At 44.0% G+C, this 25,280-nt stretch overlaps 2 protein-coding genes across 5 annotated transcripts in view; one reads left to right on the forward strand and one right to left on the reverse strand.

Annotated features, from left to right (window-relative positions):
• Nucleotides 1-16,610, forward strand: part of STRA6 (signaling receptor and transporter of retinol STRA6) — a 36,462-nt gene extending 19,852 nt beyond the window's left edge. For both annotated transcript variants that reach the window (XM_026709792.2, XM_087941567.1), the window contains exons 4-18: nucleotides 119-204; nucleotides 404-543; nucleotides 2,272-2,438; nucleotides 3,580-3,705; nucleotides 6,155-6,222; nucleotides 6,317-6,393; nucleotides 6,819-6,880; nucleotides 6,962-7,139; nucleotides 9,405-9,480; nucleotides 10,202-10,335; nucleotides 10,975-11,092; nucleotides 11,582-11,683; nucleotides 11,836-11,999; nucleotides 13,067-13,204; nucleotides 14,530-16,610. In XM_026709792.2, coding sequence (XP_026565577.2) covers nucleotides 119-204; nucleotides 404-543; nucleotides 2,272-2,438; nucleotides 3,580-3,705; nucleotides 6,155-6,222; nucleotides 6,317-6,393; nucleotides 6,819-6,880; nucleotides 6,962-7,139; nucleotides 9,405-9,480; nucleotides 10,202-10,335; nucleotides 10,975-11,092; nucleotides 11,582-11,683; nucleotides 11,836-11,999; nucleotides 13,067-13,204; nucleotides 14,530-14,708 — 1,815 coding nt within the window. In that variant the 3' untranslated portion in view covers nucleotides 14,709-16,610. The remainder of the gene's footprint in view (nucleotides 1-118; nucleotides 205-403; nucleotides 544-2,271; nucleotides 2,439-3,579; nucleotides 3,706-6,154; nucleotides 6,223-6,316; nucleotides 6,394-6,818; nucleotides 6,881-6,961; nucleotides 7,140-9,404; nucleotides 9,481-10,201; nucleotides 10,336-10,974; nucleotides 11,093-11,581; nucleotides 11,684-11,835; nucleotides 12,000-13,066; nucleotides 13,205-14,529) is intronic.
• Nucleotides 2,186-21,154, reverse strand: LOC113442301 (immunoglobulin superfamily containing leucine-rich repeat protein-like). 3 transcript variants are annotated; one of them, XR_003374961.2, is made up of 3 exons: nucleotides 21,035-21,133; nucleotides 16,821-18,270; nucleotides 2,186-2,210 (listed from the first exon to the last, which is right to left on the reverse strand). XR_003374961.2 is itself a non-coding variant. In XM_026709793.2 (2 exons), the coding sequence occupies exons 1-2, from the start codon at nucleotides 21,128-21,130 to the stop codon at nucleotides 16,990-16,992; spliced, it is 1,377 nt and encodes a 458-aa protein (XP_026565578.2). In that variant the 5' UTR covers nucleotides 21,131-21,154; the 3' UTR covers nucleotides 15,480-16,989. The 3 variants fall into 3 exon arrangements, 2 of the variants coding, with proteins under 2 accessions (XP_026565578.2, XP_026565579.2); XM_026709793.2 differs by lacking the exon at nucleotides 2,186-2,210 and having other exon boundaries at nucleotides 15,480-18,270; nucleotides 21,035-21,154; XM_026709794.2 differs by lacking the exons at nucleotides 2,186-2,210; nucleotides 21,035-21,133 and adding an exon at nucleotides 20,710-20,787 and having other exon boundaries at nucleotides 15,480-18,270.
• Between the last annotated feature and the right edge of the window lie 4,126 nt (nucleotides 21,155-25,280).

Here is a 25,280-nt window from a genome sequence, read left to right on the forward strand (position 1 = left end):
ATGCAATATATTTTGTCATTTTTCTTATATCTTCATTTTCATACCTAAGAACAGAAGAATAACTTCATTTGTTTAAGGAATCAAGCTGTGTGTAAACACGAGGAATCTTGCCTTACAGCTAGTTACGCTCGCGATTCTCTCGCTGTTGGTAAAAAGGAAGAAACTCTATCCAGATTTTTGGAACGGAGTACCTGGACTATTGAGGTACTAACTCGTTCATGCTGGGTGGGGAACACTTCGTCTTGGGGTGGGGGGCCCCGGGGGGGGGTGTTGTCTTGCAACTTTGGAGCGTATTATCTTCAAAGCTTTCCAGCAGAGTCATTCCATTTGTAGAACTAATTTTTGTTTTGTTTTCTTCTGTTGATTCTTCCTCTCTGGCGCTCTGTTTGTCGGCTTTGCCCAGCCCTATGAATTTCTTGGAAGACACGCAGAACAAAGGATTGGCCATTGCAGTCTTTGGCATACTCTTCTCTTCGTTGTGTGTGCTGTTGTTAGACAATGACCCCCTGCCTTTCATCTCCAACTCTTCAGTACAAAATCGAGGTAATCTCAAAGAATTTCCGATAGGAACATGGGGAGGGGGTGGTCTTCTTTAAACTGGCCTCCTCAAACATCCTCCCTCTTTCAAGTTAGCTTTGTGGATTAAGAATTTGGCGAGCTGTGGTCAAAGATAGGTCAATAGCACCAAAGTGGATAGAAAAAATAAGGACTATAACCTTTTTTTAAAAAAAGTAGACGGTTAATTTTTGGATATTTGAGGAGGAAGGTGAACAGCTGACAGGGAGTGGGAGTGCAGCTCCGTTGGCTGCGGGGGAAACTGGGGAAGGGCAAAGGCCGGCTGGGCAGAGCAGGGGAGAAGTAGAACAAGGGGAAGGGAGTTCAGAGGAAGACCCAGGTCCACTCCCTCTTCATCCTAAAGCAGGCAGAGAGGAACAGAGAAAAGAGCAATGTGGGTTGCATGGCTTACGGGGGAGGAAAGGGCCCTGATTCCCTTCATTAGGCACACCTGGGAAGAGAGTTTAAAAGAAATGCATGCTGAGTGCAGCATCTTCTGGGGACAAACGTGAGTTTATCTTGTGTTGACTTTGCTTATCTGTGTTCCTGGCATCCTCCCAATCATGTCGAGTTATTGCCATGCCTTCGTGTCTGGAATTCCTTCTCATGCCCTGCCGGACTAATGGCCTCTTCTTGCCTTGAGAACTATAACTTAACTGTAAGTTATAGTTACAGTTTTTGTTGACCATGTTTTGGACTTGATTCTCTGCAGCCAAAGGCTGTTCCTGGGAGTGTTTTTCTCCAACCAGAAGGTAACCAGGACATTGGGGGCAAAGTTGGAGCTAATAAAGGGACTCCTACTGATTATCTGACTGCGTTGCCTTTGTGCCACGCCCCGGGTCATCATAGTGGCCTCCAAGGTGCATTGAATTTGTCACTCTGTAAAGAAAGAATATGGAGGACAAAATAAGTCCACCTTACTTGGAACATCTCCCTTTCTACACAAGCCATTCTGGTGCTTCTGACATGGGGATGAGATCAGCTGCTTCCTGATTATATCGTATTTAAGAGTTGTGGCTAAGAGTTGTGTCTAATCCAGCCTATCATCTCCTTCTTCACAAGAACATTAGAAATCACTTCAATGGATCAAAGCAAGCTTATATCATCCTTCCTCCCAGAGAGAAAGCAACACAAGTAGCCATAGAAAAAGAGCTACTCTGCTTTTGACTCGTGCCAATTGGCATTAGATGGCGGAACGGCCTTTAAAAAAAAAAGTACTGCCTTCTTTCCACCATGGTTTTAGGTGAAGGATCTCTCCAAATAGACCCAGCTCTGGTTTTTAAAAAGCCATTTCAACTAAGAGCAGGAGGAACAGACAAAGAACTTGGGAGAACATCTGCCATTTCTGTCTTCTTAGATACTTTCCTTGTTTTGCCTAAGACAAGATCCCCCAACCGTGGCAACTTTAAGATGTGTGAACTTTCGACTCACTTCAGTGGCTGACTGGGGAAATCTGGGAGTTGAAGTCTGTCTTAAAATTGCCAAGGTTAAGAAATCTGACCTAAGGACAGGACCAATCCAAGGTCTGTTGGCCAACAGCCATCGTTGTACAAATAAATGTCCCATGAGTTGCCTTCTATGGGAAATCTAATGACGTCCCCTTAGCAGAGGTTATGGCAACCCTACCCATTCTTTCATTTGCATTGTCCACCTGTCTTTGTGCAGAAATACTTGGGCTTTTAACGTTAGTCCTTCTCTTTTGATCTCTTTGTCTAGAGTACTGGAAGGTGCTGGCTTTATTCTATTATCCTGCCTTCTATTATCCCTTATTGGCATGCGCTACTGTTCGACACAGAGTTGGATACCTGCTTGGCTGCCTTCTGTCCTGGTGTCACTGTGTGCTCTACATCTGGCAAAAGGTGGAATGTCCTCAGTCATCCAAGGTAAAGAGAAAGAAGAAAGAAGCTGACAGGGAGAAACTGGGTGCAACTAGAGCAGAGGTCTCCAAACTTGGCAACTTGAAGACTTGTGCACTTGAACTCCCAGAATTCTGGGAGTTGAAGTCCACCAGTCTTAAAAGTTGCCAAATTTGGGGACCCCTGAACTAGAGTTCTTGCCTGAAGCCTGGAGACTTTCTGCCCATTTTGGGAGAAGTTTGGGACTCAAATTTTGGATTTTTAATAAATGCGGTTGGGCCATAGAATCAAAACGTATTAATTTGAAGCAATTAATAGAAACTCCCCAAGCATAAAGCCATTTCTGCCTTGATGATATTCAGAAGGACATCCTGGAGACAACATCTGGAGAAGGTCTGAAGACCACACTTCGAGTTGGGGGGATACTGAACTGGGGCCACAGTTGCATACATCTTTTGATGGTGATGCTTCAGAAGGCCCATGGTCGTTTGTCACTTATGTTTCTTGAACTCGGTGAAGTAGATTTTAGGATGCAACTACTACAAGGGAAATGTGAGGATCTGTCCCAGAAGAATGAGAAAGGAGATAACTAAGGAGCAAATTGTCAGGAATATATATGGCACCAGGGTTCCTCCCAGGTGGCTTTCAGACCAGGAATCATTTGTTACCCGTACATTGGACAAAGCGGATGCTTTGACTTAATAGGAGTAGCAAACTCTTTGGATTTCCCATGGACTGCAGTGTGTTCTCAGGATCCAGGAAGCAGGGCAGAAAGCAATTATGTGCACAGCTTGTAATTAACATGAAAGCATATTTTGAGTCCCACCAAAGGAAGAAAGCAGCCAAGAACACCCCCTTGGGGTTCCAGAGGATCTGAAAAAAGGGGTGTGGAGGAGAGCAACTAATCCACTCTCTTTGTTTTTGACTTTGCACCTCAAAGCAATTCACAGAGGACTTCGCGAGAGGGACCAACTCACTCTTCAAATTCATCACTGCGTCGTCGCTGTGGCAGAGAGATCTGGTCCATAAACCACAATCCCTGGGTCTGGAAACTTTCCAGTGTAACATTAGCCATTGAGGGATGTTGACCGAGATATAATTCAACTCCTCAGTGCTCAGTGGTAGCCACTTTATTCTGTCTTTTTTTTTTCTTCTCCTTTCTTCTCAGATCTACAGATATTATTCCCTGCTTTCTTACCTGCCTATCATTCTGTGCCTCGCCGTGCTGAGCCTTTGGTACCCCGTAAAATTGGTCGAGAGCTTCAAAAGGGACGCCAGGATGGCGACAGAGAAGGTAACCGATCTTGACATTGCCCTCTCCAGCTCCAAAGGAGGCAACAAACAAGCCATTGACGATCGTGAATCATCGTTAAACAAATGGTTGTAAGACAAGGACTACCTGGATGAAGTACATCCAAAATTAGGAAAGAGAGCTGTGGTCTGGTTTTTTAAAAATCCGCTTTTTCCCCCTAATGACCTCTCGTTGATTTGTTTGTGTCAACCCAAGCTCTCAGCTCCAGAAAAGTTGAGTCTTAATGTCCCTGGTTCAGAGGAGAATGGATGCCTTATTGTACAGTTGTATTAAAAAAAAAAAAAAAAAAGCAGGCTGTTGGCGCAACGGTGCTGTAATCCCCTCGGACTGTTGTGTAAGAAATCCCTGCTTTGCAAACCCAACAATAGCCAGAGGAATGCGTTTGGTGCCTTTGCCTGGGAATGTGCAGGCGGAAATGGGCAGGCAGGTTTTTGGGTTTCACCAAATCCAACCGTTTATATAACCCTGAGATGAAAGGGAGGGAGAGAAGGAAGGGAGGGAGATGGAAGGGAGGGAGGGAGGGAGATAGAAGGAAGGAAGGAAGGAAGGGAGGGAGGGAGGGAGGGAGGGAAGGAAGGAAGGAAGGGAGGGAGGAAAGGGTAGGGAAAGGGAAGGAAAGGGAAGGGAAGGGAAGGAGGGAGGGAGATGGGAGGGTGGGAGGGAGATGGAAGGGTGGGAGGGACGGAGAAAGGAAGGAAGGAAGGAAGGAAGGAAGGAAGGAAGGAAGGAAGGAAGGAAGGAAGGAAGGAAGGAAAAGGCAGGCAGGCAGGAAGGAAGATAAAAGGGAGGGAGATAGAAAGAAGGAAGGGAGGGAGATAGAAGTGAGGGAGGGAGGGAGATGGAAGAGAGGAAGGGACACACCATATGCATACACATACACATACACATACACATATACATATACATATACATATATATATATGGTATTCAGCTTTGTTCGGGTATTTTCCCACGCCATTATAGTTGTGCTTTTAAAGTTGTAGCAACGTTTCGGCAGAATCTCATCTGCCATCATCAGGCTTCTGTATTGTGTACGTCTGTATATGTTTTCTGTATATATATATGTTTTCTGAGGTTTTCGGTATTTGTATGTGGATCTTTGTGTTGTTTTCTCCGCATAGATTTGAAGTATCTAGGCAATGTTGATGAAGTCTCATTCATCATCTCAGGCTTCTGTCTCAGCTCTGTGCTTCTCAGAGTGAATTGCTTCACTCTGAGAAGCACAGAGCCGAAGACAGAAGCCTGAAGATGATGAATGAGACTTCATCAAACGCTGCTCTAGATACTTCAAATCTTATGCGGAGAAAACCCAACAACCAAAGATCCATATATATATATATATATATATATATATATATATATATATATACACACACACACACATACATATACATACATACACAGACGTACACAATATATCTATCTATATATGTGTGTGTGTGTGTGTGTGTGTGTGTGTATCATTGTGTGCCCAGTCTTCTCTCTTTTCCTCACAATTCTCAGAATGATGCCGTTCTTCTCCTTTCACACCAGATGTGGTCGGGCATCTGTGCAGCCATGTAATTAGCACCTTTGCAACTGTTATCACGACTCGCGGAGCAGATGGAAATTATGAGAGACATTTTTAAGGGGTGGCACAAATCAGACCTATTTCTTTCATTTTACTTATTGCTAAGCAAAGAACAAAAAACACGGGGAGAATGCAGGAGAAAAGGCCCAGAGAGGCAGCTTTGTAACCTTGTTAGGGTAGAAGAGCATTTTATGCCACGAAATTTAATTTTAATGTTATGACGATTGGTGTAAATTTAAAGTGACAATAATGATTTTTAAAGTTAGTATAAGCCTAAATCCTTGGTGCTCTCTGACCAGGGATGTTTGCTTGCAGACGTTGCATTATCCAACTAGGTAACTTCATCAGTGCTACTGAGTGTGACTTGCTCCCTGTTAATATATAGCGGCTTTTTTCTTTCAGGGTTGATGGGGTATATGGTTTTCTCTTAATTGGGGTATTGTTTTCTGGTTGATTGTTTGTCCGATGTTAATCCCTGCTTATCTGGGTATTGACTGTTGGGTGCTGGCCGCAGGGCGAGCTACTGAATATAAACAGGAAACAAACCCCACACTCGCTCACACTGATGAGGACACCTAGTTGGGTAATGAAGCGTCCACAAGAATTCAACCCAGCTCAACGAGCACCAAGGATCCCATAATTCAAACCCTGATATATAAACATCCTCTTCTATGGATCTGCTAATCTTCTGCAGCTAGCGTCCTCAACTGCAGTTCTACCTTTAAAAAATGGAGGGAGGGAGGGAGAGGAGGGGAGATATTGGGCAACATCTGGAAGGGGGAAAGTATTGATTTCATGGATTTAATGAAGGCCCCCAAATGATTGGAATCTCATCTTGAGTGCTTCCTTGTTTGCTTGAAGGACCCTGGAAGCAGCTATTATGAAGGCTATTTGAAGCACATCCTGGCTAAAAGAACACCCAAGAAAAGGTGAGGCCACCATTTGAGCCCCCAAGAACTGGAGAATCCCAAAAGCGGACCAAGTTTTGCATTTTGGGCAGTTCTTTTGAACTTCTTCTTTCAGCATCAATGGAGTGAAGCCAAGCATGCGTTCAAGCCTCCAATCCTACCTACGTACATTTGTATACATACCCCAAGAAGGTACTTCATTTAAATATATATACATATATATATTTATATATATATTCTTTTTCATTAGGTTCTTGGGAGATATTGAAAGGGCTTAGGGTAGCTTGGTTTTTTTTTATACTGCCCCTCTAGTTTGGTAGTTGTTCTGGAAGAATCTGCAGAACATCTACATCTTTGTGATGGCCACGTATGTTCTGAAGCAAGGAAGTTGCTGAGATGTTCTGTGTCTCTTTGACTTTCTCCTTCTCTCCTTATGGACCTGTTTTTCAACATAATCCATGTATTGAATTCATCTGGGTCTATTCAGGTCTCATTAACCCTAAAAATATCCCCAACGGGCAAAATTTAACTAGCAAGTTATTGGAAGACCACGTGGTTCGTGTTCTACCAATCAGAATATGCTTCTCGATAGATTAGCCATGGCTTTGTGATTGCAGGTTTCCAGATCCCATTGAAACTGGTCCTCTCTCTAGCCATGGCTGTGATAGCTGTCTACCAGGTAAAGTACATCATAGTTTCCTCTCAACCTGTCCACCTGTGGTAGGACCAGCCTACTCATCTGTGTTCTCCTGGTTTGCAGGTGTCCCTTCTTCTACTTGCATCCTTCATCCCCAATATCCAGATCATAAGAGCTGGGATGACCAAAGAAATGACTGCACTCTTTGTCCAGTTTGGTCTAATTCCTTCTGAAAAGCCTGCCAGTATTCCGGGAGACAAAGAGTTGGCAACGGCTAAGCACTACATCTGGTCCCTGGAAGGTACGTTCCTTCAACCTTGGACATCAGTGTCCATTACAGTACAGTGTTTGCCCAACTGCAGCTAGAATGGAGAGGGATCTTGAAGAATGCAAGAGTTAGGTCCAGGAACTCAGAGCAGAGCAGAGTAAGTGTCATGCCCCTGTTGGAATCTGATTTGGAGGGGGAGGCCGAGCAGCTGACAGGGAGTGGGAGTGTGGCTCCGTTGGCTGTGGAAGAAACAGGGGAAGGGCAAAGTCCGGCGGGACAGAACAGGGAAGAGGTAGTACAAGGGAGAGGGAATTTGGAGGAAGACCTAGGCCCACCTCCACTTCACCCTAGGGCAGGCAGGGAGGAACTGAGAAAGGAGCAATGTGAGTTGCATGGCTTACGGGGAGGAAAGGGCCCTGATTCCCTTCATTAGCTGCAGCTGGGAACACAGTGTTTAAAAAGGCAAGCGGTACACAGCAAGTCGTTGGGAGCAAATTGTGAATTTTCTGGTATCGGCGAGGCTTATCTGGGTTCCTGGTGTCTTCCCAAACTGTGTGTGTTTGGCTGTGCTTTCAAGTCTGAAATTCCTTCTCTTGCCCTGTCAAGTTAATTACTGCAGCGTGGTTTGTGTGGATTTTTAGTTATAGTTTGTATTTACTTTGTTTTCGGACTGAATTTCCTCCACTTAAAGGCTGTTCCTGGGAGAATTTTTCTCCAGCCAAAGGTAACCTGGACATTGGGGGCAAAGTTGGAGATATTAAAGGGACCCTTCTTACTTATTTGACTGTGTTGTCTTTGTACCACGCCCCAGGTCATCACAGTAAGGTGACATCTGCTTAGAAGGAATTCAATTATCAATTTTGAGAAGGAATTCAACAAGCAATAACAATGCATATTGATTCTTGATTGTCTCACTTCCCCCAGCAATATAAAAAGTATACAGTGGTACCTTGGTACTCATCCTTAGTTGGTTCCGAGGGGTATAATGAGTACCAAACATTCCCCACCCACCCCTAGAAAATAAAGTAGTAGTCACAAGGCAGCCAATACTGACAAATTCTAGCTTGTGCGTTGAGTACCAAGTAAACAATGAGTAACAGGGCAAAATGTTTGCATCGAAATGCGTCGAGTACTAAATTCAATGAATTCAACGCCGTTGAGTACCAAGATACCGTTGCATATTAAAAATGATATTTTTAAAAAAGAAGGAACACAGTGGACATCTCATCTTTTGTAATCCTGCAAGGATCACCCAAGATCTATCCTAAAGAGGCAATTCAACCGTTCCATTTGACAAGTTTGAGTCAGAATATCCCTTTGGATCATGCAACTGAACTAAATAGATCTGGAGATCTGACTCAGTCTTTATAAAATGTGGGACACCTGCAGAGAAGTCCATAAGTCTCTAACCCCTCAAGATTTATTTAGACTGATGCTGTTGCCATTTAATTCTGCAATCCCCTTCCAAGAAATGGGTGACTCAATCCAAACGCCTTCAAATCAGAGGTCTGAATCATGGCCTCCAACGTCCTTAATATTTAACATATGTCAGCGAGCATGTTTTGCACTCCGATGTGCTTCTGTTGCGAATCTGAATGGGTGCCTATTTCTTCCTAAGAAAGATGGAGCTTTAGTTATTATCCGTGCCTTAAAATAGATGTCAGGGCCGAGGCTAAACTAAACACAGGAGCCAAGGCATTTTTTCACATATCCCTGGAGAAAACAGAATAATTTCAGAGATCTGTTTCACGGTCTGTAAAACTTCCTGTAATTTTAAGGTCCAAGATGCGTAGGATGTTTTTCTAAAAAATGCAATCAGGAAACTGTCAAAAGTTGGGGGAGATTGTCAGAAACAAACAGCACAGAGAGAGAGCAGAACGTTCTGGTGATGTTTGCCCTCGTAAAGACTTCTGAGGACCAGGTGCGTGGAGTAGATGACCTGGTGACACAGGGAAACTGCGAAGAAGGATACAAGGGGGCCTCCTACCCAACAACACACAACAGCCCTGTGGCTCCTGTCACCTCCTGCTAAACCAAGCCCTGGGCAGATCCTGGTGGACACAGAGAAGAAATTAACTCTACGGGTTCTGAGAGGTGAAAAATAAAACCATGTCTTTAGAGAAAGAACCCATAGCTTCTATAGATCAAATGTAGATTAAATTTGCACCTCTTTTTGCCTGACGCTCACTGAGATCCCGGTGGGTTTTGTTTTCATCTTGAGAAAAAAAACAAACTGCAATCTTTTAGGAATCCTGCAGCCCTTGTCTGGATCCCTCTCTGCCCATTCTTGTTTTGCAGTGTGCTTCATCACTTCTCTGGTCCTCTCCTGCCTGGTGACCTTCTGCATGTTAATGAAGTCCTTGGGAAATCATAGGTAAGGCCTCTTCCCAGGGTTCAGAGGTCCAAAGTACCACCACCTCTTCCTCTTTTCCTTCTCCTCGTCCTCGTCCTCCTTCTCCTCGTCCTCCTTCTTCTCCTTCATCTTCTCCTTCTTCTCCTCCTTCTCCTCCTCCTTCTCTTTCTCCTCCTTCTTCTCCTTCTGCTCCTTCTCCTCTTCCTCTCCTTCTGCTCCTCCTTCTCCCCTTCCTTCTCCTCCTCCTTTTTCTCTTCTTCCTTCTCCTCCTTGTCCTTCTCCTCCTCCTTGTTCATCGTCTCCTCCTCCTCCTCCTTCTTCACCTTCTCCTCCTCCTGCTTCCCCTCCTCCTCCTCCTCCTCCTCCTCCTCCTCCACCTCTTCTTCTCCTTCTCCTCCTCCTTCTCCTTCTCCTTCTCCCCCTCCTTTTTCTCCTCCTCCTCCTTCTCCTCCTTGTCCTTCTCTTCTCCTCCTTCTTTCCTTCATCTTCTTCCTCTTCTTCTCCTTCTCCTCCTCCTTCTCTTTCTCCTCCTCCTTCTCCTTCTCCTCCTCTTCCTCTTCCACTTCCTCTCCTTCTCCTCCTCCTTCTCCTTCTGCTCCTCCTTCTCCTCTTCCTTCTCCTCCTCCTTCTCCTCCTCTTCTTCCTTCTCCTCCTTGTCCTTCTCCTCCTCCTTGTTCATCATCTTCTCCTTCTCCTCCTCCCGCTTCTCTCCTCCTGATCACATCTTCTTCCTGTGTTTCAGGACTAACCTCCAGTGTCTCTACCGAGGGGCTGTTGAAAATGTTTTCTATCGTCCCTGCAAACTCCAACCTTCCCAGCAGTCTCTCGTATGCTGGATGCAATTCACGGGGTTCCAGATATCCTTTGCTTGCCTAGGTAACTGAGGAGCACTAATCACAACTTACAAGGTGGGAGGGAAAGAGGAGTAAGTTGGAAAAAAAACATCCTGGAAGAAAGAAAGTCATGACAAACCACATCCATACTGTTGCCAAGAAAACTGCACGGATGTGTCTTCAAACTTGACTTGAAGGAGTCCTTATTATTTCTCTGGCCTTATACTCCACCTTCTAGGCAACAGTTGGACCACAGGGTGGAAAAGGGTTCAGCTGGGGAGAGGTGAAGGTGTTCGAGTGGTGGGATTGAAATATTTTTACTCCCAGTTCTGTGGGCGTGGCATGGCTTGGTGGGTGTGGCAAGGGAAGGTCACTACAAAATCCCCCTTCCCTCCCCACCCCACCAACCTGCTTTCCAGCTCCATTCTCCTGGGCAGGGCAACCAAAGAAGAGCCAGCCAATCAGCTGGGACTCAACGGGAGGCGGAGAAGAGATGGGGTTGGTGGGGCCAGTTGGAGGTGGTATTGGCTGGTTCTCAGAACCACTCAAAAATTCTGCTACTGGTTCTCCAGAACCGGTCAGAACCGGCTGAATCCCATCTCTGTGGTGGTCCCAAGGTCAGAACTGATGTCCATCTGTGATCTTCTTTGCAACCCAACGGGCATTTTTGTCTCTGTTGCAGCTCTTTTCATCCAGCACCTTGTCTTCTTCATTTGCATCGTGTGTTTCACCTTCCTGATCGTTGTCCCACTGCAGTCTGGCAGCAACATGTTTCTTTTCAAAATTGTGATGAACTTGTGGTAAGTGTTCCAGAGAGCCAAGCCCAGAAGGTTCATGCGATTCATCTGCCTTATGAACGTTGAGAGGTCCCAACCCATCGATTGTCCTGTCCACCTAGCTCCCTGAACTAAAACCCACCAAGCTTGGAAGTAGGAATGTCTCTTTATGTAGTTGTTGAGTTTAGACCAGGGGTCTCCAACCTTGGCAACTTTAAGACTGGTGGACTTCAACTCCCAGAATTCCTCAGCCAACTTTGCCAGCTGAGGAATTCTGGGACTTGAAGTCCACAAGTCCACCAGGGGTCTCCAACCTTGGCAATTTTAAGCCTGGAGGACTTCAACTCCCAGAATTCCTCAGCCAGCAAAGCCAGATGACAACCATTTCCCCAACATCACACTAGCTTCTAATGTGATGGTTAGAACCACTACTATACCCCTAAATTGTTGCTTTTAGTCAAACTGAACCTTCATTCATTGGATGATCGATGATTTTGGGCTTTTTTTTTCTAGGCCCTTTTGGTTGACCTTGGTTGTTTCACTCATTGTCCAGAACCTGCTGGTCCGCTACTACTTTCTGGAACGGGACCATCTACCCAGGGAGTTGACCAATAGGTGATTATTAAATTATGTCATGTGGAGAGCCCTCATGACTGGCATTGATGCTACCTGGACATTTATTGTTATATTGTTGCAGCAAGTTGTGTACATTGGCGTATGCGTTTGTATGCTTTACTCGTGGCCGTCTCTGCTTCCTTCTTTTGCAGGAGAGCGTTTTACATCGTGACTTACATGTTTTTCCCTATCAATGTGCTCCTGGGCTTAATGGCGGGAATCTGGAGACTGGTCATCTCGGCCCTTTATAATATTGTTCATTTCTGCCAGTTGGATGGGAGCTTGCTGAGCCGTGGGGTGGAGGGATTTGATCCAGGTAAGGAATACAAGACCCCATCCGTCCTCCCCCGAAACCAGCCCCTTGCACCCTGGCTGCATCCTTCCTTTTCATTCACGATGCATAGAACTCCATTCACACGTGTCGTATGAAGTCTATGGAAATTCTTAGTCCTCCAGGTCATTTGGTTGTCCGAAAGCTGCCTTTTTCTTTTCCAAGAGGCAACTGGAGTGTTTGGGTTTTTTCTTTGAAGGTGTTTTGCTTCTCATCCAAGCGGCTTCTCCAGCTCTGACGGGATGGTGGGGAATGGAATATAAATAGAGGTGGTATTCAGCAGGTTCTGACCGGTTTTGAAGAAATTTTGAGTAGTTCAGAGAACCGGAAAATCCCACCTCCTGACTGGCCCCGCCCCCATCTATTCTCCGCCTCCCGAGTCCCAGCTGATTGGCTGGGTCTTCTTTGGTTGCCCTGCACAGGAGAACGGAGCTGGAAAGCAGGTTAGTGAGGTGGGGAGGGAATGAAGATTTTGCAGTAACCTTCCCCTGCCACGCCCACCAAGCCATGCCATGCCCACAGAACCGGTAGCAACAAAAAAAAATGAATCACTGAATATAAATCATTCCCCACCATCCAGTCAGAGCTTGCAGATTTATATTCCGCAAAAAATATACCTCCTTCCATTCCCCAGAGCCGAAGAAGCTTTTTGGATGAGAAACGAAACGTCTTCAAAGAAAAAACAGAAACTCCACTTGCCTCTTGGAAAAAAAAAAATGAACCTTTTGGCATGATCCTATGAAGTCCCTGTAGATTTGTTTGCAAAATCTCTATTCTTTCCCCATTCCTGGGTGAAGGATACTGAAAAATCCCCGTTCCCTCTCCATACCGCACTAACCTGCTTTCCAGCTCCGTTCTTCTGTGCAGGGCAACCAAAGAAGACCCAGCCGATCAGCTGGGACTCAATGGGAGGCAGAGAAGAGATGGGGGCAGGACCAGTCAGAGTGGGGTACTGGCCAGTTCTCCAAACAACTCAAAATGTCCGCTACCGGTTCTCCAAAACCGGTCAGAACTGGCTAAAGACCACCTCTGCATCCGTCTCTTTCTTGCAGGCCACCGTACCTACTGCCAATATTTGAAAATCGAGGTCAGCCAATCACACCCAGCAATGAAAGCCTTTTGCCTCTTGCTTCTCCGTTGGCAAAGTGCCCAAAATATACAGACCCTCCAACTCAGAGACGCCGAAGAAGGTAAGAGTTCAATCCGAGGAGGATCGAGTCCAGGAACCGCAATAGGCAGGTGGAGAAAAATGGACGGACGGTTGCCCAAAGTCACTCCAAACTTTCCTCGGAAATAAAAGGAACGGTCCTCAAATTAGAACCACAACTGAGCCGAAAATTTCTGTTCACTAAATGAGACAGTGGTTAAGTGAGTTTTGGCCCCATTCTATGTCTTCTGGCCACTGTTGTTAATTAAGTGAACCACTGCGGTTGTTAAGTTAGCGACACCGTTGTGAAGTAGATCTGGCTTCCTTGTTGACTTTGCTGTCAGACAGTCGCAAAAGGGGATTGCTGTCAACTCATAAAACATTTCTATGCCCGTTTTAGAGTTGCCGTGACCAGAAAAGGGGGAAGGGGAAAGGAATTTGAAAGAACAGCAGTTTGGAATCGAAAGCGCATTCCATTCATATCTTGCAAAAATTATAACTAAGCGACTGGAGTTTCTCTAATTGGAGAACATGATTGATGACTCTTGGCTATGGATGTGCCCCATTGGAGAATATAAATTACAATACACCCAGAGGGGTGGGGGGGTGGGGAAACCAGGGTCAAGGGTGACAGTGAATTACATGTCTCAGAGTCAGCTACACACAGGTCATGCCGACATGTTCGCTCCTAATAAATCCTTTGACATTTTTCAAACTTGGCTTCTTGGAAACTTGGATTTAATTATGGCCACTGCCGGAATCCTGACAGTTGCGTGATCCCAGGATACTGCCATTGTCGTAAGTATGAGACAGATGCCAAGCGCCTGAATTTTGATCACGTGACAGTAGGATGCTGCGGCGGTGTGAAAAAGTTACTTTTCCAGTATTGTTATTACTTTGAGCGGTCACTAAATGAATTATTGTAAGTCGGGAACTACCTGTATTAAAACGTTCCAAAGAAACAAGGCCAAATAATACTGATGATACTTTCACTTTCCTCTTCAGCTCTCTTTTATATTTCTATCTTTCTTTTTAAAAAAATCTTCTTTCTCTAACTTAACAAGGTTGTCTTTTCAAGCCTGGGATCTGATTGCACGAAACAAACCTATCAATTCAGACTTGCCCCATAATCTTTGCTTCTTCTGAATTTCTTTCCAGGTTATCTTCAAGCTGACGCACACACACACACATCCTTCTAAGACAGAGGTATCCAAACTTGGCCATTTTAAGACTTGTGGACTTCAACTCCCAGAATTCTCCAGCCTGGCTGGAGAATTCTGGGAGTTGAAGTCCACAAGTCTTAAAATGGCCAAGTTTGAGGACTCCTGTTTTAAGACTATCGTTTCAACCAGATTCCTTTCTCAACAGGAATCAAACTCATGAAGACCACCAGTTCATCACCCAAAGCACCAAAGGGCCAACAGAACCGGGTGCGATGGCGCCTGGCCTACACCCTCCTCAACAACCCTTCCCTGTTGCCCTATCGCAAAGGGGCCCTTGTGGATGCGACAGTCAATGAGACCAAGGCCAGCCTCACCAAGCCTTGATGGAACCGGCAACGTTTCTTGGAAAACAATGGACTCCCATCCGGTGATAATGGATGGATTCCATCACGAGTTTTCAACTGGGGTTCTTCAACTTCTTCTCCGTGCCTCTTTCAGGCTCGTGTGTCTATCCCGACCTCTTTGTAGACTTAGAAGATGACAAGAGGCGTAGCTGTCCTCCTTTCCTTTCCCACCCCACCCCATTCCACCCCAGGACAAACAGCTCTTGATGGCCACGACACCCAAAGCAAAGTTTTGGAATTGATCCAAAGCTGGTCTTTTTCTCTCCATAACAAGACGTTCCTTAGCATGTGTTCTCCTGTTGTTGTTTTTGTTTTTAACCTGTCAATGTTGCCCTTCGCACATCTTGGGTTTCAAAGCCCTCTGAAGTGCTTGGTGAACCCTAAATCTTGTGGGATTCACTTTTAGCAAGAAAGAAAGCCAAGGATGGTAGGCTTAGAAGTTAAAAGCAAAATAGAGACCAAAGTATGGAGATTTTGAGAGTTTTGCAAATGTACATAATGGGTTCTTTTTTTAATGTTAGGAGTGGGGTGATGTTTGAGATGGAGAATTTGTATAAATGCATTGAACAGGCTCCTTTAACTTGTTTAAATTCCCACATACACTGTTCCAGGTTGTCTAGATGTTTAACAGAGTGGCCACCATTCCTCAGTAGAATTAAAAGAGTTGTGTCATAAATATGAAGAAGAAGATGAAGACGGAGACAAAGAAGAAGAAACTGGACAATCAAAATATATGCACAAGAAAAAAAAACACATCTCAGATTTTTTTAATCCCTCCAGTTCTAATAGGTTACATTGAGAAAGTCCCTACATAGTTGAGTCTTTTTGACAATACCTCTTCATGTCAAGTTGTGGAGTTCCTTCTCCTCATTCTTACCTTGACCAAGTAAGGTTCCCGCCCATCTCCTTTAAAATAAAATAAAAACTCTAATTTCAGGAGCTGGCCAGATGACTTCTGCATACATCTAATGAATGTTGAGTAATTAAAGAATACAGAAACCTGATTTCTACTATGATGCATAATAAATGAAACCTCATGGTTAGTCTCTTGGAGAAGGTGTGCTTTTGTCTTCAGGGGCATCTCGGCCCGCCGGACGTCGAATCCTGGAAGGAGGCATTTGATGGAGAGATTGTTTTGATGATGTCGGGACTTTCAAAAAATAAAACTGGATAGAGAAACGTGTATGTGTAAGTGTGTATCTGGTTTGCTGCAAAAGATCTTTTCCAGGTCTTGCCAGTTTAAAAGATCAGAGAGCAGGAATAGAAGAAGGCTTCCGGAAGTACACCACCGTTGACTTGGAAGACTGTAGCTAGACTTTCCATTTCCCCAAGCTGGAGAATGTGTAGATCATCCCTTGCTTGCTCCTTCTCGGGATGTTTTTGGAAGAGACTGTCAACTGCCACCTTATGCTGGCTTGTGCTTCACTGCTATGTGGTGACAGGAACTGTGGAGAAGGGGAATGCTTGGGGAAATGAAAGTAAGTGTGGTGTCTCCTTAAGACGCTGCCTCAATGTCACTCATCTGGAAGAGGGAGGGAGTTACATACCAAACAATGCTAGGACTGACCGTTATGAAAACATCTTTCCTGAAACCTGGTTAGTTACGCTGGGATGGGCAGTAAGAGACAGTTAAGGGAGAGAAAAGTAGAACTTAGCGATTTTGGCCTGCGATTCTCAGTTCTGGCTGTACAATACTACAATACACTTGATCTCTAATAAAATTATGCCTTTCTCAACAAATAGAGCCAAGGACCATTTCTAGTTAGAGATTTAAATTGTGCCAGGTCAGATACTCAGAACTGAGAATCATAGGCCGAAATCTTTAAATTCGACTTTCTCGTCCTACTCTGTCTCTGACAAAGTTGAGCTTATATATCAAAAAGTTCTCCACCATTTCCACCAAGTCAAGATAAGCATCCTCAAGAAATTAGTCACCTTTTCCCTTCTCCCTTTATAATTTTTTTCCTCCTGAAAAACAGTTCTGGACTTTCAAATCCTTGCCAGGTTTTGGACTGCTTCTATTCACCTAATCAAATTCGCCTATCCGTATTTTTGATTTTTTTTTTCTCTCTCTCTCTCTCTCATTGTTCACCTGTCTGTTTCTTTTCTTACTTGAGAATATGGGGAATCCTGCCCCAGTTCAAATCAAGATTCTTCGTCTAAGAACCAAAGTGTGAAACTTTTACCTAAACTAAGAGCTGCCATGGGCCATCCTATAGAAATAAGTTGGATTTTCTCACCGATGCTAGATTGCAAATGTCTTAGCTGTAATGGGCAAGCAAGCAGAACAGAAATAAACTCCAAAAACCCAACTGGCTTTGAGTTCCTCCATTGCAAACAGTCTTGGGCATGGTAGGAATCAAATAGACAAACTTCACATTTTCGTCGGAGGTCAGGCCTTCTCTGATGTCACCAGTTTTGTTTGGATTCTTGCTGGCTTGGAGATGGTTCTTGAGGAAAGTGGTGGGTTTCTCAGAGCCGGTCAAAGCCACGTGGACAAAAGCCTCACGAGAGCCAACATCATTATAGGCCTGGCAAGTATAAATACCTTCGTTGGCCTTGCTGAATTTGGTGACCGCCATGGATCCATTTTTGAAGACCAGAAAGCGCCCTCTGCTCTGCGAGGAACCTGCAGGATCTCGCAACAAGTCCTCTTCTCTTTCAACGTTGGGCCCATCGATGGCCACATGTTGATCAGCTGTCTGGATTTTCCACCTGATCTTCGGCGGGGGTTTACCCACAGCATTGCAGTGCAATTGAAGAGTTAGCCCATCTTTCAACTTACTGTTCTCTAAGCTGGAATGATAGACCAACTGCACCGAAGGAAGGGCACAGTCTAACTTCAAGGACCTCCCAAGAATGAGTCCTTTCTGTGTCTCCGGAGTAGCACACGTAACGGACTTCTTCTCTGGAATCGACACCAGCGTGCTCTGTAGCCATCCATCCAGCCACCAAATTTTACAGGTGCAATCGAAGGGGTTGTTGTTGATTTGCAGCTGAGCTAACTTAGGCATGGAACTGAAGGTCCCATCCGAGAGAATCGCGAGCCGATTGTCACTGAGCCAGAGAGAACGAAGATCCTTAAGGGGCCGAAAGGCCTCTGGAGGGATCTTCTCCAGATGGTTGTTGCTGAGCTTCAGCTGTTGCAGAGATGTGAGGTTGGATAGGTCTCTCCAGGGGAAATTAATAATCTGATTGTGACTGAGATCAAGAGCTCGGAGGTGTACCAGAAAAGAGAAGGTGCCCACAGCGACGGTGCCTATTTGATTGTAGGAGAGCCACAAACCTTGTAGTTTTGCCGTGTTGGCGAAGGACTCTTCACCCAAGGAGGCAATGTGGTTGACGGACAGGGTGAGGGTGGTGGTGTTGGAGGAGAAGTCCTGAGGGACCACCTGGAGATCTTGATAAGAACAGTCTGCAACATATCGCTCATATTTCTTCTTTGCTACACACCGACACACCTCCGGGCAGCTCTGGATCCCCACAAGGAGCAATGTGATTAGTAAGCAGGTGAAGAGATCCATTGCTTTCTCCCCATTTAGCTGCAAAACAACAACAGTGGAGATTATCTTCCATCCTTCTAAGATCTGGTCCAACCCAACAATCGGCCCATAACTGTGTTATATCACCTGAGGTTGAACATGGGCATCACCTGATGGGCCTTTGAGTGAACCAACCCAGAGTTTGGTAATCTAACAAATCTGGTCTCAAGACTTCTTCCCAACAATTGTGTGTGATAGCAAATCCAAGCTCAATTTATCTCGGATGTCTGCAAAAAAAAATAAATCACTCCAGCAACACTGAATGGATGAAGTGATAATAGAAAACTATGACCATCAAAAATATATTGCTGCTAGCAAGGAACACTGTCTCTAGTGTTGTTTCATAATACAGCTATGTGTTTCTTATCTGGATGTCCTTCAACCTTTCAACTGAATTTTAATCAAGGAAAGATCCTCACATTTTTAAAATAATTATGAAAGAAGTCCTTTGCGTAGACCGTGAAAGCTAAGACATAAATCTTAAGTAGCATAGTAACCAGTTTAAAATTTCCCACCGCTCTCCTACTTTAAGGTTCTCCTATCATGAGGTTTCTTTCCATGTTGCTCTCACATTGTGTGAATCCACCTCTGTGCTCTGGTTTAGCACTACAAACCCCTAGACTCAAGAAAACATCCCCATAAGCCACAGCTTCTCAATCTTGGCAAATTTAAGATGTGTGGACTTCAACTCTCAGAATTCCACAGCCAGGAAATTCTGGGATTTTTTATTTTATTTTTTAAAGACAAACACTAACAAACACAAAGATAAAACATTAACATAAAACCATCTTCCAAAATACAGCATGTTGGCTGGTACATTTCTTTCATAGTATCAACCGTCTTCCTCTTCCAAACATACATTCATATTACCTAAGTCAACTATATATATTATATTGTATTATATGGTATCATTATTGTATCATTATTAGATTCAACTATAAATTTACATAGTTCTTATCGAGCGAATCTAAGTTTTAACCAATCTGGGAACATTCAATTCATTTCATTATGTTCAATTATATAATATCATTACATCATATTATCTTACATATTATACTATTCCTTTTTATAACATCGTGTACTTCTGGGAATTGAAGTCTACACATCTTAGAGTCACTAAGACTGAGAAACACTGCCATAATCTATTCCCAATGAATTTGCTTCTTTTGTTATCTTGTTGAACTGCTATGCTGATTTCACAATTCTGTTGGGAAGAAATATCTTTGTCCAATTAGCATTTGTCTAGCTGAAGATGTGCCTTGCTGTAAAAAGGATGACTCTGTGTCTAAAAGAAGGCGAATTTTCTTGTAGATCATCAACACCTCACCACAACACCTTTCCAACACTCTCTTCTTTCACACTCCCCAAGGACAGTGGCCTCATTCTGAGCTTATCCCAATACATGGAGTTTGGGAGTTAGAACTGGGCAGCTAACAGGTAAAAGGTAAAGCCAGGATTTTAGGACTTCTTTTCTGTTAACCACATCCTGGAATTCAGGTTACACGTTTTGGTTGCCACTAATGTAACTGGACAGTTTTCTCTGGACTTCGCTGCTTAAGAAGTCTTCCTGCCCACGAGAACTGGAGGCTTGTCATACAAGCCTTCAGAAATTCATGGCTACCCTACTACAATGTATTTTGTGTAGGGCTGCCCTTCATAATCTTCAGGCTATCTCCAGAAGTGGTGGGTGCTCCAACTCTGGAGGTTTTTAAGAAGAGATTGGACAGCCATTCATCAGAAATGGGGAAGAGTTTCCTGCTTGAGCAAGGGTTGGACTAGAAGACCTCCAAAACCCCTTCCAACTCTGTTGTTCTGTTAGATTCTGCCTTCTGTAGGGGGTCTTCATGAGGAGTGAGTGGCACCAGCATCTATGCTGGTGGAGAATGCTGAAGGAGAAGGCTGGGTAGGGATCTTCACCAGGGTACCCCTAGATTCCTGGGGTGCTGTAGTTAAATTTTTATCCTGCAAAAGAGGCCCTCCTGCGCATTTTCTCAAGTCTTACCACCACCAGTTTCATCATTTGGCCTGCTACCTCCAAAAACTAGAATCACTGCTTCATGTTTCACACACACACACACACACACACGTAAGAATGATCACAAAACCAACAAATAATTTAAAAGGCTGGCTTTTCCCAGGTGTGCTGAGAGTCTATCCCATCTGATAAACAACGGATGATGAGGAAGGTGGCCTCAACATCTCTCTAGGTAGGGCCAAGGAGAAGAACCTCTTCTCCTTGTATTTTTTTCACTACTGAGCTTAGTGGCTGCTAGAGAAAAAATTCACAGCAAAATCTGGAGAGCAGACTCGATATGCTTGAAATCCAGCCATGAATTGAAGCCGTCAGGAATCCCAACTGGGAGTCTAAATCTAGCAAACTTGACAAAAGTTTGGTTTGTTCTCTGCTAGAACCCCCCCCAAAAGAAGCAAATCTCATACCAGTCCCTTTCTGCTCCAGAGTAATCCTTACTCCTTCCTTCCAATTCTTTGCAGCCATTACCCTCCTCCCTCAAATACGCTGCGCAAAAATAAAAAAGCCCAGATGTTTTCGTTCTCCCAGTTTCACAATTCCTGGCCCGAAAGCTGCAAAAAGCTGCATCGTCGCTCAGCAAGGGAGAGGAACTGAAATCTGAGGAAAACCAGAACTAATTTTCACTAGGGTTGGGGTGCGGGGAAAGCACCCACTCAGAAAATAAGCCCTTTTAACAACAAGCTTCCTGAACTCAAGACAGGAAAAGGGAATATCGTTTCTCTTTCTTTTTACCTTTTTCCAAGCTCCCCTGTTTTCTCTCTTGCGATGTTTCGGGAGGAAAACCTCTACAAACATTGTATTGAGCGCGGACAGGGCTACGCTACGCATTCCAAAAACTTTAATAATAATAGAAAGTCCTGCCTCCAATTTGGCAGGAGTTGGGACAAAGGCGGGGGAGGAAGAGGAGTTGATTTTTCGCAGGCCTCACCAAAAAAAGAAAGAAAGAAAGAAAGAAATATTTGGCTTTTTCGGTTTAATGGAAAGAGGCGCCTCTGGTAGGCAGCGTGCTTTCTGGGAAGAAACTGTTCAGGGTTGTCTGTGACATCCTAAAATTTTAATCCTGATGTACTGGATTTGCACAGAGGGTTCAGATCGATTGAGTTTCTCTCCTCCTCTCTACAATACACCTGGTTTTTTGCATGTTTGTTTGTTTACTTGATTTAGGTAGCTGTCCTTCTTGCCAAGGTGGTGTGTACACCAAAATAATAGACTAACAATGTTGGAAGGGACCTTTGGAGGTCTTCTAGTCCAACCAGGAAACCCTATACCACTTCAATCTCCAATGATGGTGCACCTACAACTTCTGGAGACAATTTGTTCCACTGATTAACTGTTCTCCCTGTCAGCAAATTTCTCCTTAGTTCTAGGTTGCTTCTCTCCTTGGTTAGTTTCCACCCGTTGCTTCTTCTCCTGCCTTCAGGTGCTTTGGAGAATAGCTTGACTCCCTCTTCTTTGGGGCAGCCCCTGAGATATTGGAACCAATAAACACCCATAAACAATAAACTAGAAAATCTATGGTCTGTTGGCTTTACAAAGTCTCAGACGATTAAGTTTAAAATTGCCCACAGAGTCGATTCAGAGGATATCCGTAATCCATGGCAGATTTTCACTCCTGCTTTCCCTCCTCCACTTCCTTTGTACATACTCACTTAAAAATTCACTGGTTTTTTTCCTGTCTCCTGCAGGCTGTAAAGCACAGATGGGGAGGAGTAAATTAAGGGGAGATTGTCTGTCTCCCCGATGAATAACAGATGAAGTAGACGAGTCTCTAATAACCTGACTCACCGGCTGCTTCGGACCGAAGTAATGTCTCTTAAACATAGACAATCCTAAAGCATATAAGTTTGTTTTTTTTTTAAAGAAACATTTACTCTGCTTTCTTCTTCTTTTTTTTTGTAAGATGACTACAAGGGCTAGTTCAGCTTATGTGGGAAGGGAAAACAATCTATTGGCTCTGCGTGAGGTTGTGTGTCTTCAGCGTCTCAGACAGAAGATGTGGCGGGCTAGACATTTCCACTTTTAGGAGGCCACGAAATCCATTTTTAAATGGATTTCATCACTTGGAAACCTTGAGACCACGTGTCATCTCCTCAGCTCGCTTTTTGAGCTTGCTACCTTCTGGTATGGTGCTCATCCGCCATTGTTGATAGGACGCAGAATATAGGATAACTAGCTCGATAACCGTGCTTCGCTACGAAACTATGTTAGTTTTGCGGGGAGGAAGGTAAGGAGAGAAAAAATCTGCCTCTGCCTACCAGCATTCATTAGTATTCATCTGGCTAGCGTCCTGTCAGTGTGTGAGAGAATTGAGGGCTGTTTGGAAAGTGAAACAGTATTTGCTGTGTGAGCAAGAAGGAGACAGCAAGGAGCCTGGGCATGGCTTAGCTCAACTGTTCTGTCCTAAAGCTGATTACTGCTGTGAAACTAAAACTGAAATTCCTCTCCTCTGCTTGTGTTTTGCATTTGGAACAGATTTTTTTTCAGGTAAGGAGGGGGAGTAGAACTCCTTAGCATCAGAGCGTGTTAATAATAATAATAATATAGGAAATGCTCTAAATGCTCTGATGGTCGTTTCAAAAAATCCTTTCTTAGTGAGCCCCTAGAAGCCAAGAGGAACCTACGTGCCCAATTTCAAGTTTGTAGGCTTTACAGTTCTGGAGATTTTGTGATGATGTGTGAGAGGTATTTCGCGGTTTTTTTTTTTACCCTCCCATAAGGTATAAAGGACAGGCAAAGGTAGAGAAACCTTTGCAGGAAGCAAAGTCGTTCGCTCTGTTCAGATTAATCCTTGAAGCTCTGTGTGGACTTTGTACTTCAGTTGGTTTTGTTATAGTTCGTTTAGTTCTTTAGTTGTTGGCATCAGTTCAAAGGAGAGAAAGGTGGGTGCTTATCTCGAGGGACTGTTTGGGACTCATGACAGGCTGGGAATGAACATAGTTCCCAGCATTGAAATAAAACAAGAGTTGTTTAAACTAAGCGTGTGCTTAATTACGGTCTCGGGAAGCCTGGGTCAGAACACTTGGCAACTTTAAGACTTGTGGACTTCAATTCCCAGAATTCCCCATACTGTAGTCCCTGCCCTCTAAAATATTTCCCCTTCAGATATCAGAAGGACCCCAAGCCTGTTGGTCTTTTCTAAGACCATGAAGAAGACTGGAACCTCCCTTCTAACACTGATGAAGTTACCTAGTTGGGTAATGAAATGTCTGAAAGAAAACCACCAAGTTCAGGAAGCACCAAAGGACTCCACAATTCAGTCCTGAGCTACAAATAATTCTCCTCTAAAGATATATTTATTTTGTTCTCCTTTCATCGTTTGAATTGGTTTTTTTTTTTAATGTTTTAGGATGTAACACCACCTCGAATCACTTGTTGAGATGGGCAGCTGTAGAAATCAAATGGCAATAAAATAAAATACAGCTTGCCTACTATTACTCCCCCAAAACACTTGTACGTACACCTTCATCTAATCAGCAGGAGTGAAAATTGACTGGAAGGCATTTATCTTATACATAAGGGCTGTGTTTCTCGGAAGAGACGTTTGCCATCTTCCCTTGTCTTCCTTCTACTTCCCGGTGGTCTCAAAGGGTTCCATGGTGTACCCTCCAATTCCAATATCTCATCATAACTAGATTCCCCAGGGAATTATTAGGTGGAAGGGAGCCGAAAGGGAGAGAAATCTGTTACTCTCTAATTAATTGGAGGCGGAGATGGCTGCGTGTCCTCTCTCCTTCCTGTGTCTTAAAGCAGAAAACTCAATTAAAACGTGTTCACCAGAGACCATTTTTCTATAATGAGAAAGTCTACGTTTCTAATGCACCATAAAAATGTTGATATTGTCCTCTGGTCAGAAGAAAGACGATTTATGCCCTTTCCGTTCTGACAGCCAGATTCCAAATCGACAGAGGCTAGAAGAAGAAGGAGAAGGAGAAGGAGAAGGAGAGGGAGGAGGGAGAGAGGAGAGAGAGGGAGAGGGAGAGGGAAGGAAAGGAGGAGAAGGAGAAGAAGAAGAAGAGAGAAGGAGGAAGGAGGGAAGAGGAAGAAGAAGAAGAAGAAGAAGAAGAAGAAGAAGAAGAAGAAGAAGAAGAAGAAGAAGAAGAAGAAGAAGAAGAAGAAGAAGAAGAAGAAGAAGAAGAAGAAGAAGAAGAAGAAGAAGAAGAAGAAGAAGAAGAGGAGGAGGAGGAGGAGGAGGAGGAGGGAGGAGGAGGAGGAGGAGGAGGAGGAGGAGGAGGAGGAGGAGAGAAGAAGAAGAAGAAGAAGAAGAGAGGAGAGGAGAGGAGGAAGGAGGAGGAAGGAGGAGGAGGAGAAGGAAGAAGAAGAAGAAGAAGAAGAAGAAGAAGAAGAAGAAGAAGAAGAAGAAGAAGAAGAAGAAGAAGAAGAAGAAGAAGGAGGAGGAGGAGGAGGAGGAGGAGGAGGAGGAGGAGGAGGAAGAAGAAGAAGAAGAAGAAGAAGAAGAAGAAGAAGAAGAAGAAGAAGAAGAAGAAGAAGAAGAAGAAGAAGAAGAAGAAGAAGAAGAAGAAGAAGAAGAAGAAGAAGAAGACAAATGCTTTGATTATTTTTGGCCCTCCACGATTTTGCTTATTTTATGGAACAAAACAGTTAAAAACACTGAACATAGTAAAGTCGGGTTGACATAACTTTTGGTCAGTATCACATAGATATATATTTTCCTATATACAATTATTCAAATATATACATTTGTTTGCTTATATATTACATTCCCCAACCTCACTGGTCCTCTTTTCATCTCATACATTCATTTACTTTCTCAGCAATTCCTTTCTCAACTTAAGACCTTCCTTTCTGCTCCCACCCATGAAAGAATCTATCCCAAATTGCGTAATATGCCGACGCGTCTTTATTTTTCATCTCTAAAGTTAGCTTATCCATTTCAGCGCATATCAAGATTTTGTTTATTACTTCATCTTCACTTAGTATATAATGACCCGGAGTGTAATACAGACGTAACAAAATCCAA

This window comes from Pseudonaja textilis, chromosome 13 (assembly GCF_049901715.1).
Source record: "Pseudonaja textilis isolate UNSWEBS1 chromosome 13, rPseTex1.2, whole genome shotgun sequence".
Taxonomy (NCBI): domain Eukaryota; kingdom Metazoa; phylum Chordata; class Lepidosauria; order Squamata; family Elapidae; genus Pseudonaja; species Pseudonaja textilis.

Bases quoted from the DNA above. Each gene is read 5' to 3' on its own strand.
- LOC113442301 (XM_026709793.2), bottom strand. From the start codon at position 21,130: ATGCGTAGCGTAGCCCTGTCCGCGCTCAATACAATGTTTGTAGAGGTT. The intron at 18,271-21,034 runs GTAAAAAGAAAG...GTTGTTTTGCAG, and splicing joins ACAGGGGAGCTTGGAAAAAG to CTAAATGGGGAGAAAGCAAT.